General features: G+C 47.2%; 1 protein-coding gene across 1 annotated transcript in view; it reads left to right on the forward strand.

Annotated features, from left to right (window-relative positions):
• The window catches only part of LOC139231758 (uncharacterized), a 133,498-nt gene that overhangs the window by 41,971 nt on the left and 75,438 nt on the right, over nt 1–16,089 (forward strand). The window contains exon 2 of the mRNA XM_070862531.1: nt 5,812–5,958. Coding sequence (XP_070718632.1) covers nt 5,812–5,958 — 147 coding nt within the window. The remainder of the gene's footprint in view (nt 1–5,811; nt 5,959–16,089) is intronic.

Genomic DNA, 16,089 nt, shown 5'->3' on the forward strand with positions numbered 1-16,089 from the left:
TGGGAGTCCATTTAGTTCAACATTCAGCATTATTGGGGGACAATTTGTGGTGAATGTGTGTACCCCATGCACCTCTACCTCTCTATCTGAGGCTCTGGTTTGTAGTAATCCTCCGTGATTCTGTCCTCCTCTGCAAAGTGGTGGTTTGCAGGTTTAACAGGCTTAGCAGCACGCCTGCACACTCCCATTGGCCACAGCCCTTGCAAACGTATCCTTTGAATCGGCATGAATGGAAACGATGATCACCCCCGCAGTGCCAACAAGGTGTTAATGGCCTTGCATTCATCACCCTTGATGGTGGACTCTGAGACATCTGTGGACGTGTAACCGCAGGTATGTGTGACCTGTCCTCGACGTTATGATTCGAAAACAACATCACTTTGCTCACAGTACTTGTAGCAGCACTTGTGTGCTGAGAGATTTGCTTAGTATTGTCACTGGTGGCAATGAACGCCTGGGCTATCGCTATGGCCTTACTCAAGGTTGGGGTCTCTACAGTCAAAAGCTTGCGAAGTATGGTTTCATGGCCAATGCCAAGTACGAAAAAGTCTCTAAGCATGTGCTCCAAATATCCTTCAAATTCGTAATGTCCTGCAAGACATCTGAGCTCGGTGACATAACTCACCACTTCCTGGCCTTCAGACCTTTTGTAGGTGTAGAACTGGTACCTCGCCATCAGAACGCTTTCCCTCGGGTTCAAATGTTCTCGGACCAGTGAGCACAAATCGTAGTACAATTTCTCTGTGGATTTCGCTGGAGTGAGCAGATACTTCACGAGGCCATATGTTGGTGCCCCACAGATGGTGAGGAGGATCGCTCTACGTTTGGCAGCGCTCTCTTCCCCATCTAGCGCGTTGGCCACGCAGTATTGGTTAAGTCGCTCCACAAAAGTTTCCCAATCATCTCCCTCTGAAAATTTCTCCAGGATGCCCACTGTTCTCTGCATCTTTGGATTCGTTATCTGTATCTCGTCACCAGTTGTTGTGTATGGAGAAAGAGTCAGACTGAACACTGTGAGCTCAAAGTAAAGTGTGACCGTAGTTTTTTATTGCAGGTCTCCAGACTGCCTCTCCAACCTGTGAAGCCTTCTTAAATCCCTTGGGACTCCGGGGAATGAGCCCTCTGGTGGCTGTACAGAGTAAATACAAGTCCACATATATAACAGGAACCACGGCAGCCAATTTGCGCACAAGCAAGTTTCCACAAACAGCAATGTGATAATGACCAGATAATCTGTTTTAGTGATGTTGATCGAGGGATAAATACTGGCCAGGTCACCTGGGATAACTCCTCTTCTCTTCTTCGAAATAATGCCATGGGATCTTTCATCCATAAAACGGCACCTCCGGCAGTGCAGCACTCCCTCAGCACTGCACTGGGAGTGTCAGCCTGGTTTTTTGTGCTTAGGTCTCTGGAGCGGGACTTGAACCCACAACCTTCTGACTCAGAGGCGAGGAAGAAAGACTGTTCCCATCATCGTATTGATGCACATATAGGCTGCTGTGTGTAGGCTGCATCCTCAACTCGGGTTCTCCCAAGGGAGAAAAATAATTGTCAATTCTCATATCGGCCACAAACCCCAATTCAAATCAAGTTTTACAAATATGTGGCCTTTGTGCAAATAAGTATGTTTTTTTTTGTAAGTTCAAAGCAGAGTAGCAGCAGGTCATAACTAGCAACCCAGAGGTTAAGAGTTCATGTCGGCCGGCACGGACACGATGGGCCGAAATGGCCTCCTTCCGTGCTGTAAATTTCTATGATTCTATGAAATGTCCGGGAAGTCAACCACAAGTCATTTCTAGATAAAGCTGCAATAATAATGTTGCAAGTACGTAAGGATGGCCTCTGAGCGTTGTGCTTGGACTGCTGATGGATGTCCCTTTGTTTCACTCGGCCGCAATGGAATGAAAAAGCACACCCCGGCCAGCAACCTTCTGTAGTTGGGGTGTTTCTGTGATCCCCTGCTCCCATTTGGGGGGGATTTGCCAGGAGCATAAGTCAGAGACAGGGCTACAGCATTGCCGGAATCAACGGCCGGAATTTTCAATTTGGATGCAGGATGGAACGTAAAATTGGCAATATCGGATTGGCCGTCCATTATTCACCCCACCCGAGGTCAGTGGAATGGAAACTCGAGCGGTTTTTAGAATGGGTAGACGATCCAATATCGCCCGATTTCAGTCCACATCAAAATAGAAAATTCCGCTTGTAAAGTTTTACAATAACAACAACAATTTATATTTATATTGCACCTTTAACGTCCCAAGGCTCCTCACAGGAGCATTATGTGCTAAAAATTTGAGGCCGAGCCACTTAAGTGGGAATTAGCACAGGTGACCCAGAAGCTTGGTCAAAGAGATAGGTTTTAAGGAGCGTCTTGAAGGAGGAAAGAGAGGTAGAGAGGCGGAGAGGTTTAGGCAGGGAGTTCCAGAGCTTGGGGCCCAGGCAACAGAAGGCACGGCCAACAATGTTTGAGCGATTACAATCAGGGATGCTCAGGAGGGAAGAATTAGAGGAGCGCAGACATCTCTGGGGGGGGGGGGGGGCGGGGGGGGCTGAAGGAGATTACAGAGATAGGGAGCGGCGAGTCCATGGAGGGATTTGAAAATAAGGATGAGAATTTTGAAATCGAGGCGTCGCATAACCAGAAGCCAAAGTGGGTCAGCAAGGACAGGGGTGATTGGTGAACGGGACTTGGTAAGAGGTAGGATACAGGCAGCCGAGTTCTGGATCACCTCTAATTTGCAACACAGAAGGAGGCCATTCGATCCATCACATCTCTGTCCGCTCTTCGAAAGAGCTATCGATCCACATTGTCCCAGTCCCCTCAGGCTCATTGGAGAAGCCCTATCTTTTGGACTGGGTCATTTCCCGGTATTTATGTTTACTTTAACTGTCTGACTGAACCTTTCCTTAATCTTGGCTTTGTGCACTGTTCCTTTGTCTTTTCTTATAACTATCTCTTTCTTAAGTGGTAATACTGCTTCCTTGTACCTGAACATCAAAAAAATGTCCAAGTAAAGTGGATTATCTCATATCAAGCCTTGTTTCTAAGCTTAGCAACAGCTTGGTTTAGTGGTATCACTCTTACTGGAGTCAGAAAGTCTTGGAAATAATCTGGCCTGATACATCAGTGAGATACTGGGGGAGCGCTGCATTGCCACAGGTGCTATCTTTTCAATGAGATGTTAAACCCATCGAGGTCCTGTCTCTCTGTTCAGGTGGATGTTAAAGATCCCACGACACTACTGGTGTCAGCCTTGGCTCAGTGGCCGCAGTCTCGCCCTCGGTGAGCGTAAAAGATCCCACGGCACTATTGGAAGAAGAGCAGGGATGTTCTCCCAATGTCCAGGTCAAAACATATCCCTCAATCAACTAGTCCGCAAACAGATTGACTGGCCATGTATCGCATAGCTGCTTGTGGGAGCTTGCTGTGCACAATTTCGCTGCCGCGTTTCCTACATTACAGCAGTGACTGCACTTCAATAGTACTTCATTGCCTATAAAACGCTTTGGGGTGTCCTGGGCTGGCGAAAGACACTACAGAAATGCAAGTTCTTTCTATTAGAAGAGCAGGGGAATTCGCCCAATGATCCAGCCAACAATTATTCCTGAGCCAACACTTTCAAAAAACAGATTAACTCAGGTATCTCATTGCTGGTTGTGATCGTAGTTCAATAGTTCTGAAGCACTTTGGGACATGCAAGGCACTATTTCATTGCAAGTGTTTCTTTATGTGTTTTCATTCAGGACCTTTGCCTTCTGGATTTAACACCTCTGTTGTGCACCAGTGTTGCAAGAAGAGGAAATTGCATTTTTTTTATCATTTCCTTAAGCTTTGACCCTTTATTACGCTGCGCCCTCTGCCTTTCAGTATTTCAAACCGCAAGAACGCTCTTTTGAAGATTTGCCTGGTATCAAACACAGTGGAGTCTTAACCCTATCCTGTAGTTTACCTACATGCTCACGGTCCCAGTGCTTTTATCAGTAAGCTCTCGGTAGCTCCGGTATGGTGTAGAAATTGGTCCTCGTTGCACTTATTTTCCAGGCAAAAAATGGGGGTAAAAAGGACTTATTTTGGGGCAGTGTCCCCTGTGGTGTATTTGCTTCATGGCTTCTTTGCTTAAGAATTCACAGCTACACATTTGCTGCAAAGAACTAGCTGGTTTATTGGCAACGGTTTAACAATCAAACTGAACCCTACCAGTTCATCCACCAGGTTCACAACGCAAGCCTCATCGTGGAGAACTGAACTCAATTAACTGGGATTTTATTGAGTCTTTTGAACATCACCTGACTGGTTAAGCCACTCACAGTGCAACAGCTCCACAACTATTTTAATTAAACTATAAATCAAGCACTCCCCTTAAAAGGGCACTAGAACCGACAAATTAACAAATTAAACTTTGGACACTAAACAGTCAAATTAAAATTTGGTTGCCACAGGTGATGATGCACTCCAGTCCTTCCGGTGCCCACCTCTCGCGGAAGGCCGCGAGCATACTGGTGGACACCGCCAGGGACACCCTGGCTCGGATGTAACCGCGGAAGAGAGGCAGGCAGTTGGGCTGAACGACCCCCTTGACCACCCGCTGCCTGGACCGGCTGATGGCCCCCTTGGCCATGCCCAGGAGCAGACCTATGAGGAGGCCTTCCGACCTACCCGCTCCCCTCCGCACAGGGTGCCCAAAGATCAGGAGTGTGGGACTGAAGTGCAGCCAGAATTTGAGGAGCAGCCCCTTTAAATATTGGAACAGGGGCTGCAACCTGACACATGCCACATAAACATGGAACACGGACTCTTCCAGACAGCAACAGTTCCACAAACCTGTGAGCATGCTCACAGGTGCATACATTACAACAGCTTTGCAGGTGTCCCAGTCGGCCGCCTAAAGCAGGCGTTAGGCCCCTGACATATGTAAATGATGGGCATTTTAGGACCCTTGCAGAAGTTAGTTTCAATTTAGCAAAGACTGCCCAGCTCCCCTCAGGATTGATCACCACCAAAAGATAAGTCTTTTTTCAAATGTTTTTGAACATTCCTGTGGAGCCAGGAGATGAAAGATATCCCCCCCGTCCCCCCAACGTTACAATCTTCCCGAACGCCCCCCACCTTACACTCAGTTGGCACTCCAAACCCCCTCCCAGGACTTACCTTTAGGCTGCTACCCTCGATATTCTGCTTAGTAAGATACGCAAGCTACCTGTGACATGACCAGTGCCGGTAGCTCACATACAAAAGAAACGTTAGTAAGGCCAGAGGACTAATTTCTGGCTAGCGCACCACTGGTTCTGGGCCTGTCCCTCGCCTCTGAGTCAGAAGGTTGTGAGTTCTGGTCCCACTCCAGGGATTTGAGCACATAAATCTAGGCTGACACTCCAGTGCAGTGCTGAGGGAGTGCTGCACTGTCGGAGGTGCCGTCTTTCAGTTGAGACGTTAAACCGAGGCCCCGTCTGCTCTCTCAAGTGCATGTAAAAGATCTCATGGAACTATTTCGAAGAAGAGCAGGGGAGTTATCCCCGGTGTCCTGGCTAATATTTACCTCTCAATCAACATAACAAAAAAACAGATTATCTGGTAATTATCACACTGCTGTATGTAGGAGCTTGTGTGCAAATTGGCTGCCACATTTCCTACATTACAACAGTAACCACACTCCAAAAGTACTTAATTGGCTGTAAAGCGCTTTGAGACGTCCGGTGGTCGTGAAAGGCGCTATATAAATGCAAGTCTTTGTTTCTTTTTTTCTTTGTTAAAATGGACCATAATCAATTTCCACCCCTGTAACATTATGATGTTTCTTTGTACAGGATTGTACCAGACGATGACTTTCAACAGCCCACTGAACCAGAGAATACTTCAGCACCTTCTGCAAGATGTCTACCCCAGTGAGACTTCCGAGATCATCTCTCAACGTGCGCAGCTTCTACTGAGAGAAATCGATAGGAACCAACAAGGTAAGGCGATACCCGTTTCCACCGTAGAACCACAGCGCAAAGGCTGAACTGGCAGTATCACACCAGTGAACAGAAATAGACGTCACTCACAGTGAAAGGGCATTGCTGGTGATCTTATGTTATCAGTCGCTCTTTCTCTGAGAAGTGAAACGGAGCGCAGTCCAAGCTACTTCTGATTGTCACCAAAGGTCAAGTGTCAGCTATCAGTCTGCCTCTCCAAGAGCGTCAACTTGCAGCAAAACAAATCCAGAATTTACCGCTGCCATAGCCCAGTTAAAAAGAAAAACCCATCACTACTGAAAATGTGAAATAAAGACAGAATATGCTGCAAATGCAAATCAGATAAATCTGCGGCTCAGAGAAAAACAGATCAATGTTTTAAGCGTGACCTTGGACCAGAAATTTGTTCATAATCATTTTGCAGCCTTCAGCTGCCTGGGTCCTGTTCTCTGGAATACCCTCCCTTGGCCTTTCCGTCTCTCCACCTCTCTGTCCTCCTTTGAGACGCTCCTTAAAACCGACCTCTGTGACCCCCCTGTCTTAATATCTCCTTATGTGGCTCGGTATCAAATCTTATTTGATAACGCTCCTGTGAAGCTCCTTGGAATGTTTTACCATGTTAAAAGGCGCTATATGAATGCAAGTTGATGTTGGGTTTTTGCCAATTGATCAGATCGCCATCGGAACGTTAAGGGAAGATTTTCCTGGCTCTGTTGCCGGGACGCAGCAAATTTTACCAGCCTGCGCTCTGACACATTTAGTTTTCCAAGATTCCCTGAGTCCAGCGATTAGTGCGCCGGGTACAGTCCCAGGAAAATCCCCTCGGGTATCTTCCTCACTCAGTCACCGGTCAGATTGCTGTGCATCTCCAGCGTTTTCTTCTTGTGTTCAGTGACGTGAGTTTGAGAGCCATCCTTTGTAAATGCATACAGCCATATTCTCGACATCAGGGGTGAAAGCAGGTTTAAGGGAGGTGGTAACCCCCTACAAGACCATTTCCTGCCCAGAGTGTGTATTGAGGCTGCTGTGTCAGCCAATGCATTGGAGACAGAGCGAGACTTGCAGCAAATAGTCTATTTTACAGCAAATAAAATCTATTATATGGTTAATAGCGTCTCTTTAAACAGCGCACTACAGCAAACAGTCTACAGAGTCTACTTTAGAAAAGATTCCCGATGAACTACGACAAACAGAACTCATAAGAACATAAGAACATAAGAATTAGGAACAGGAGTAGGCCATCTAGCCCCTCGAGCCTGCTCCGCCATTCAATAAGATCATGGCTGATCTGGTCGTGGACTCAGCTCCACTTACCCGCCCTCTCCCCGTAACCCTTAATTCCCTTATTGCTTAAAAATCTATCTATCTTTGACTTGAAAATATTCAATGAGCCAGCCTCAACTGCTTCCTTGGGCAGAGAATTCCACAGATTCACAACCCTCTGGGAGAAGAAATTTTTTCTCAACTCGGTTTTAAATTGGCTCCTCCGTATTTTGAGGCTGTGCCCCCTAGTTCTAGTCTCCCCCACCAATGGAAACAACCTCTCTGCCTCTATCTTGTCTATCCCTTTCATGATTTTAAATGTTTCTATAAGATCACCCCTCATCCTTCTGAACTCCAAGGAGTAAAGACCCAGTCTACTCAATCTATCATCATAAGTTAACCCCCTCATTTCTCGAATCAGCCTAGTGAATCGTCTCTGTACCCCTTCCAAAGCTAGTATATCCTTCCTTAAGTAAGGTGACCAAAACTGCACGCAGTACTCCAGGTGCGGCCTTACCAATACCTTATACAGTTGCAGCAACACCTCCCTGCTTTTGTACTCCATCCCTTTCGCAATGAAGGCCAACATTCCATTTGCCTTCCTGATTACCTGCTGCACCTGCAAACTAACCTTTTGGGATTCATGCACAAGGACCCCCAGGTCCCTCTGCACCACAGCATGTTGTAATTTCTCCCCATTCAAATAATATTCCCTTTTACTGTTTTTTTTCCCAAGGTGGATGACCTCACACTTTCCGACATTGTATTCCATCTGCCAAACCTTAGCCCATTCGCTTAACCTATCCAAATCTCCTTGTAGCCTCTCTGAGTCCTCTACACAACCCGCTTTCCCACTAATCTTAGTGTCATCTAATTTTGTTTTGTTGCACTACACTCTGTCCCCTCTTCTAGGTCATCTATGTATATTGTAAACAGTTGTGGTCCCAGCACTGATCCCTGTGGCACACCACTAACCACTGACTTCCAACCGGAAAAGGACCCATTTATCCCGACTCTCTGCCTTCTGTTCGCCAGCCAATTCTCTATCCATGCTAATACATTTCCTCCGACTCCGCGTACCCCATCTTCTGTAGCAACCTCCTGTGTGGCATCTTATCGAATGCCTTTTGGAAATCTAAATACACCACATCCATCGGTACACCTCTATCCACCATGCTCGTTATATCCTCAAAGAATTCCAGTAAGTTAGTTAAACATGATTTCCCTTTCATGAATCCATGTTGCGTCTGCTTGATTGCACTATTCCTATCTAGATGTCCCGCTATTTCTTACTTAATGATAGTTTCAAGCATTTTCCCCACTACAGATGTTAAACTAACCGGCCTATAGTTACCTGCCTTTTGCCTGCCCCCTTTTTTAAACAGAGGCGTTACATTAGCTGCTCTCCAATCCGCTGGTACCTCCCCAGAGTCCAGAGAATTTTGGTAGATTATAACAAATGCATCTGCGATAACTTCCGCCATCTCTTTTAATACCCTGGGATGCATTTCATCAGGACCAGGGGACTTGTCTACCTTCAATCCCATTAGTCTGTCCAGCACTACCCCCCTAGTGATAGTGATCATCTCAAGGTCCTCCCTTCCCACATTCCTATGACCAGCAATTTTTGGCATGGTTTTTGTGTCTTCCACTGTGAAGACGGAAGCAAAATAATTGTTTAAGGTCTCAGCCATTTCCACATTTCCCATTATTAAATCCCCCTTTTCATCTTCTAAGGGACCAACATTTACTTTAGTCACTCTTTTCTGTTTTATATATCGGTAAAAGCTTTTACTATCTGTTTTTATATTTTGCGCAAGTTTACCTTCGTAATCTATCTTCCCTTTCTTTATTGCTTTTTTAGTCATTCTTTGCTGTTGCTTAAAATCTTCCCAATACTCTAGTTTCCCACCAACCTTGGCCACCTTATACGCATTGGTCTTTGATTTGATACTTTCCTTTATTTCCTTGGTTATCCACGGTTGGTTATCCCTTCTCTTACCGCTCTTCGTTTTCACTGGAATATATTTTTGTTGCGCATTATGAAAGAGCTCCTTAATAAAAGCACAGTTTTTTCTCCAGCAAAATGCAGTGAGTGCAGGATAGTTACATGCAGACGATGTGTGTAAAATCAATCCCAGTCACGTACAGCAGTGCGGTCTCCAAGCGTGATTGGCGGGGGAATTACCCAATCATCTCCATTCTGGCCAGGAATTGTGGTGTCACTGTTTGCAGCCCTTCCTGCCCATGTTTTGTACTATGGGGTTCCAAGGAGGTAGATGTGTTGTAAGCGAGCGGGTGCAGTGACACAGTTAGAGGTGAGGAATGGGGGAAATTACCTTTTGTGTAATGTGTGTCGTGAAATTATCAATATATTTATTAAAAATCGCATTCATAATTTCACTGCACGTAGCCGCCAACCCCACAGCCAGTCCTGCTGCGTTAATTTTGTTCAAGTTAGCGGTGGTGAAGAAACGGTGATACATGTTCAAGCCAGAATAGTGTGTGACAAAAAGGGGAACGCGGAGATGATATCAGCATGCACCTGTTGCCCTTGTCTTTCAAGATGGTGGAGATTGCGGGTTCGGGAGGTGTTGCCAAAGAAGCTTTGGCGAGTTACTGCAGTGCATCTTGGAGCTAGCACACTCTGCAGCCACAGTACGCTCATGCACTAGCTGTATCATTCTGCAATGCACATTAAATGACGCACAGACATTATGAATTCTTTTTTCTTTTCCGTATAATTTGTGTGATGAAGGTACCCACACAGTGCTGTTAGGGAAGGAGTTCCAGGATTTTGACCCAATGACAATGAAGAAACACCAAGTCAGGATGGTGCGTGACCTTAAGGGGGACTTGCAGGTGATGGTGTTCCCATGCACCTGCTGTCCTTGTCCTTCTAGGTGGTAGAGGTCGCAGGTTTGGGAGATGCTGTCGAAGAAGTCTTGGCGAGTTGCTGCAGTGCATCTTGTAGATGGGGAACACCTCCCCCCCCCACCGCCCCCCCACACCCTTCACACACACACACACACACACACACACACACACGTTGATATCGAGGCAGCAAGTGTAAGCACTACTTGGGATGCTTCTTAAACACCCTCCTGCCCTGCGCACCGGGAAAATGGGATGAACACCCGTCGAGCAATGGGACTGGCCAAGGATATTGTGATCTCGGACTTGGAGTCCACGTGCGCCCTTTTGGAGGCTGGGATGCCTTATCTTCCTTGCCGTAACAGCCGCACCTGATCCTCCAGGTCCCCATCCAGAGCCACTTTAGGGGTTCCCCTCCTGGCCACCCCCCCAGGCCTGTATAGTATAGTATTAGGCAGACCCTCATATCGAGGATGACCTGCTTCCACACCAGATGTTTCAATGAGGGATCTGACATTCTAGGTCCCGAACTACATATTGAAGGCTGGAAGATGCCTGTGCATGGATTTTTTTAACGTGTGGTGGCCGGAAGATTAGTGAAAACAAAAGTAGGTCCCTTGCAGTCAGATTCAGGTGAATTTATAATGGGGAACAAAGAAATGACGGACCAGTTAAACAAATACTTTGGTTCTTCTTTACGAAGGAAGACACAAATCACTTTCAGGAAATACTAGGGGACCGAGGGTCGAGTGAGAAAGAGGAAATCCTTATTAGGCAGGAAATTGTGTTGGGGAAAGTGATGTGATTGAAGGCCGATAAATCCCCGGGGCCTGATAGTCCGCATCCCAGAGTACTTAAGGAAGTAGCCCTAGAAATAGTGGATGCATTGGTGATCATTTTCCAACAGTCTATCGACTCTGAATCGGTTCCTATGAATTGGAGGGTAGCTAATGTAACACCACTTTTTAAGAAAGGAGGGAGAGAGAAAATGGGGAATTATAGACTGGTTAGCCTGACATCAGTAGTGGGGAAAATGTTGGAATCAATTATTAAAGATGAAATAGCAGCACATTTGGAAAGCAGTGACGGGATCGGTCCAAGTCAGTATGGATTTATGAAAGGGAAATCCTGCTTGACAAATCTTCTCGAATTTTTTGAGGATGTAACTAGTAGAGTGGACAAGGGAGAACCAGTGGATGTGGTGTATTTGGACTTTCAAAAGGCTTTTGACAAGGTCCCACACAAGAGATTGGTGTGCAAAATCAAAGCATATGGTATTGGGGGTAATGTACTGACGTGGATTGAGAATTGGTTGGCAGACAGGAAGCAGAGAGTCGGGATAAACAGGTCCTTTTCAGAATGGCAGGCAGTGACTAGTGGAGTGCCGCAGGGCTCAGTGCTGGGACCCCAGCTCTTTACAATATACATTAATGATTTAGATGAGGGAATTGAGTGTAATATCTCCAAGTTTGCAGATGTCAATAAGCTGGGTGGCGGTGTGAGCTATGAGGAGGATGCTAAAAGGCTACAGGGTGACTTGGACAGGTTAGGTGAATGGGCAAACGCGTGGCAGATGCAGTATAATGTGGATAAATATGAGGTTATCCACTTTGGTGGCAAAAACACGAAGACAGAATATTATCTGAGTGGTGGCAGATTAAGAAAAGGTGAGGTGCAACGAGACCTGGGTGTCATGGTACATCAGTCATTGAAAGTTGGCATGCAGGTACAGCAGGCGGTGAAGAAGGCAAATGGTATGTTGGCTTTCATAGCGAGAGGATTTGAGTATAGGAGCAGGGAGGTCTTACTGCAGTTGTACAGGACCTTGGTGAGCCCTCACCTGGAGTATTGTGTACAGTTTTGTTCTCCTAATCTGAGGAAGGACGTTCTTGCTATTGAGGGAGTGCAGCGAAGGTTCACCAGACTGATTCCTGGGATGGCAGGACTGACATATGAGGAGAGACTAGATCTATTGGGCCTGTATTCACTGGAGTTTAGAAGGATGAGAGGGGATCTCATAGAAACATATAAAATTCTGACGGGACTGGACAGGTTAGATGCAGGAAGAATGTTCCCGATGTTGGGGAAGTCCAGAACCAGGGGACATAGTCTAAGGATAAGGGGTAAGCCATTTAGGACTGAGATGAGGAGAAACTTCTTCACTGAGAGAGTTGTTTACCTGTGGAATTCCCTACCACAGAGAGATGTTGATGCCAGTTCATTGGATATATTCAAGAGGGAGTTAGATATGGCCTTTACGGCTAAAGCGATCAAGGGGTATGGAGTGAAAGCAGGAAAGGGGTGAGGTGAATGATCAGCCATGATCTTATTGAATGGTGATGCAGGCTCGAAGGGCCGAATGGCCTACTCCTGCACCTATTTTCTATGTTTCTATGTTTCTATGTATGGGCTTAGTGAATTGCTGTATGGGTGGAGGGCTGCGAGCTGCTTGTTCCTGATCCAGGAGGGGACTAAACCTTGTTTTAAATCCTCCAGGTTGTTGCAGCCCTTGCCCATACAGTATGCACACCTCATTCTGTGCAGCCTGGTCCAAAGCGTTTCTACCCTCCCGTATGAGTGCATCCACTGTCTGTGCATGTTTTTCCAGCTCAGCCACTTTTTCTTTTAAATGGACAGTCATAGCCTGGTCCTCATGTAATTCTGAACCTACTACTGTGTTCTCTTGTTTCAGGATTTTTCTCAGTTGGTTCTTTAAACCATTTATCTGTGTTTGCAGTGCTATGTCATCTAGGATATTTATTACAGAGGATTCTGTATTGTAGGCAGTGAAGACGTCGTTTATGATTCCCTTTCTAGGTCTCCCCGAGCCCATGGTATCCCTAGTATTTAGGGTGTATAGGTCCGCCTTGTCTACATTCCCAAAGTCTAACTCAGAAAATTTCTTGAACATGTCTCTAAGTAGGGCCTGGTATAGCAGCTCTGTTTCCTTCGCATCCATGCAGGTAGGTGTATCTCGGTAAGGTTTAAAATTACTGAAGCTAGTGCATAATGTACCCCCTGGTATAACACCTTTTTGGTCGGTATCAATACTAATCCGTTCCCTGGTCCCTTGATGGTGGTAGGACACCTTTCTATTACTGTGTGTATTGGCGGGGTTGTGGGTAGGGGTTTCTTAATGTGTGCTCTCAGTTCAGTGGCATTAATTGGGGGTGGGGAGTGTGGGACCGCGCACCCATGTAGGCTAGAATCCCACCCCATCCCTTCCCTTCATCTTGCCATTGCCTGGCGAAAGCGATCGATATGCCTGCGGGACAAATACTCTCTGATCCCCACATGCAAACATAAATTCCTTGTTCGGATTCCCACCATTTGTCCCTACACATTTTTTTACTCCTCCCCATGTCCCCGTGACGGTGCGGTACGTATCATTACCGAGTCTTTCCCAGTCCGATTCCTGGTCCCATGCACCCTTGCTGAGTTTTCTGAGCCACCACAAACATCCCAGGGAATGTTTCTTTTGCAAGTCAAACACACACGCTTTCCCTCTGTAACACTGACTCGGGCAGCGATGATCCGTATCTGGGGGCATGGAACTGAGGCCTCTCCGTAGGTAAAACCTTCCTGGCTGGAGTAGCGGGTAGAATTAGATCCCAGCCACCCTGGCCATCTTCCCTCGTGGGCGTAAATGGCGAATTCTTTCACACCTGGGGTGCCACCCCCGGCGGTTACGATCGGTGCTCTTTCTCCTGAGCACCCGTAAATGAGGGATGCTTGCATGTCTCCTCGGTCGCCACTGCTCATCCCTGTCAGGGCGAGCAGGAACAGGACCCTTCTCATGCTGTCCTCTTTCCTGTAGGGGCATATAAAACAGATTGTCTAGCCCTGAGAAAGCTCTCTGGCTTGACAAAGATGACCGAGTTCCAAATTGGGCTCTCTTCCTTTCAGACATAGTATAGTCTTTAATTGACTGGCTGTCTTATTCAGTTCCTTGTGGACTGATGTCTGCTTCTAACTGTAAAGTCATGTCCCCCTCAGTACAGATTCACACGAGGCATGTAGTGAACTCAAGGTCACTCTGGACCTGCACCTTTATTTCACAGCTCTAGAATTCTGCACTTGCCTGAGACCTGTCCTTATATACCTGTCTCTTGCAAGTGCACCCCTGCTCCTTGTTACAGGTCATATCGTATTACTCCTTGTTACAGGTCATATCGTATTACAGTCATGTATAGCATGTTAGAATACAGTTATATATAATAATGTAAGATACACGACATCACCCTCCCCCAAGGTCTTATTGTCTTTATAGGTTCAGTCTCTCAGGTGGTCTACGCTCTCGCGTGGAGCGTCTGAGTTGTGGTTCAGTTGTTTGCCTTGGTGTCTGTTTTTCTTTGAGTGTGGTTGCTGGTATCTCGCCTGGGCTGTCTGTTTCGATCGGTGTGATTGTTGTTGACTCGCCTGGGCTGTCTGTTGGGATTGCCCTTTCCTCAGGTTGTTCCCTCTGTCTGTCCACCAGGTGTGGTGCGAGTTCCACATTGTAGTCTGCCTCTGGTTCCGCAGTGTTGTTGGTAAATCTGCTTTTGACTTGGTCTACATGTCTCTGGCAGGTTCTGCCATTGTCCATTTGTACTACCAGTAGCCTGTTTCCTTCCTTGCCCGTTACTGTCCCTGCAAGCCATTTGAGACCCCTGCCATAATTTAGTACAAACACTTTGTCCCCTATCTCATTCCATCTCCCCCTCAAATTTCTGTCATGGTACTCAGTCAGCTTACGGCGCTTTGCCTCAACGATTTCATGCATGTCTGGGAGGATTAATGAAAGCTTTGTTTTTAAAGTCCTTTTCATCAACAGTTGCGCGGGGGGGAACCCAGTCAGTGAGTCCGGACGAGATCTGTATGCCAGCAGCAGTCGCGACAGGCGACCCTGCAGCGTGGGACCTTGGATTTTAAGCATGCCTTGTTTAATGATGGGCTGCTCTCTCCGCCTGGCCGTTGGAGGCCGGCTTGAACGGTGCCGCCTTGACGTGATTTATGCCGTGGTCAATTATAAAGTCTTGGAATTCTGCGCTGGTGAAGCACTGACCATTGTCACTGACCAATGTGTCAGGGATTCCTTGCATTGCAAACATGGTTGTGAGGCTCTCCACAGTGGTGGAGGTTGTGCTCGAGTTTAAAATGGTGCATTCGATCCACTTTGAAAATGCATCTACAACTATGAGGAAAATTTTGCCCATGAATGGGCCCGCATAGTCCCGCTACCACGGTTTGGTAGGCCAGGGCCAGGGGCTCAGTAGAGCCTCCCTGGGGGCATTGCTGAGTTGGTCACAAATGGTGCACCTTCGGACGCAGAGCTCCAAGTCCGCGTCAATACCAGGCCACCAGACGTGGGATCTGGCTATGGCCTTCATGAGAATGATCCCCGGGTGCTCGCGGTGGAGCTCCCGGACAAATGCCTCTCTACCTTGCAGAGGCATGACTACTCAGCTGCCCCACATCAGGCAGTCTGCTTGTAGTGATAGCTCATGCGTGCGCCTGTGAAAGGGTTTTAATTCCTCGGGGCAGGCATCGCGAGCCTCTGCCCAGTCACCGGTTAGGACACATCTTTTTACTAAGGATAACGTGGGGTCGCTGGCCGTCCAGGCTCTGATTTGGCGAGCCGTCATGGGCGAACCTGTGGACTCAAAGGCATTGATTGCCATGACTATCTCACAGTCCTGTTCGTCAGACCCGTCCGTGGTCGCCAGGGGTAGCCTGCTGAGCGCGTCGGCACAGTTGTCTGTGCCTGGTCTGTGCATTATTGTGTAGTCGTAGGACATCAGCACGAGTGCCCACCGTTGAATTCGCACCGAGGCATTGGCGTTTATTGCCTTGCTCTCGGATAGCAGGGACATGAGGGGCTTGTGGTCGATTTCTAATGCGAACTTGGCCCCGAAAAGGTATTGGTGCATCTTTTTGACACCGTATACGCACGCAAGCGCCTCCTTCTCTACCATTCCGTACCCGCACTCCGCCCGCGAAAGTGACCTGGAGGCA

The sequence above is a fragment of the Pristiophorus japonicus genome, chromosome 2 (assembly GCF_044704955.1).
Source record: "Pristiophorus japonicus isolate sPriJap1 chromosome 2, sPriJap1.hap1, whole genome shotgun sequence".
NCBI classification, from domain to species: domain Eukaryota; kingdom Metazoa; phylum Chordata; class Chondrichthyes; family Pristiophoridae; genus Pristiophorus; species Pristiophorus japonicus.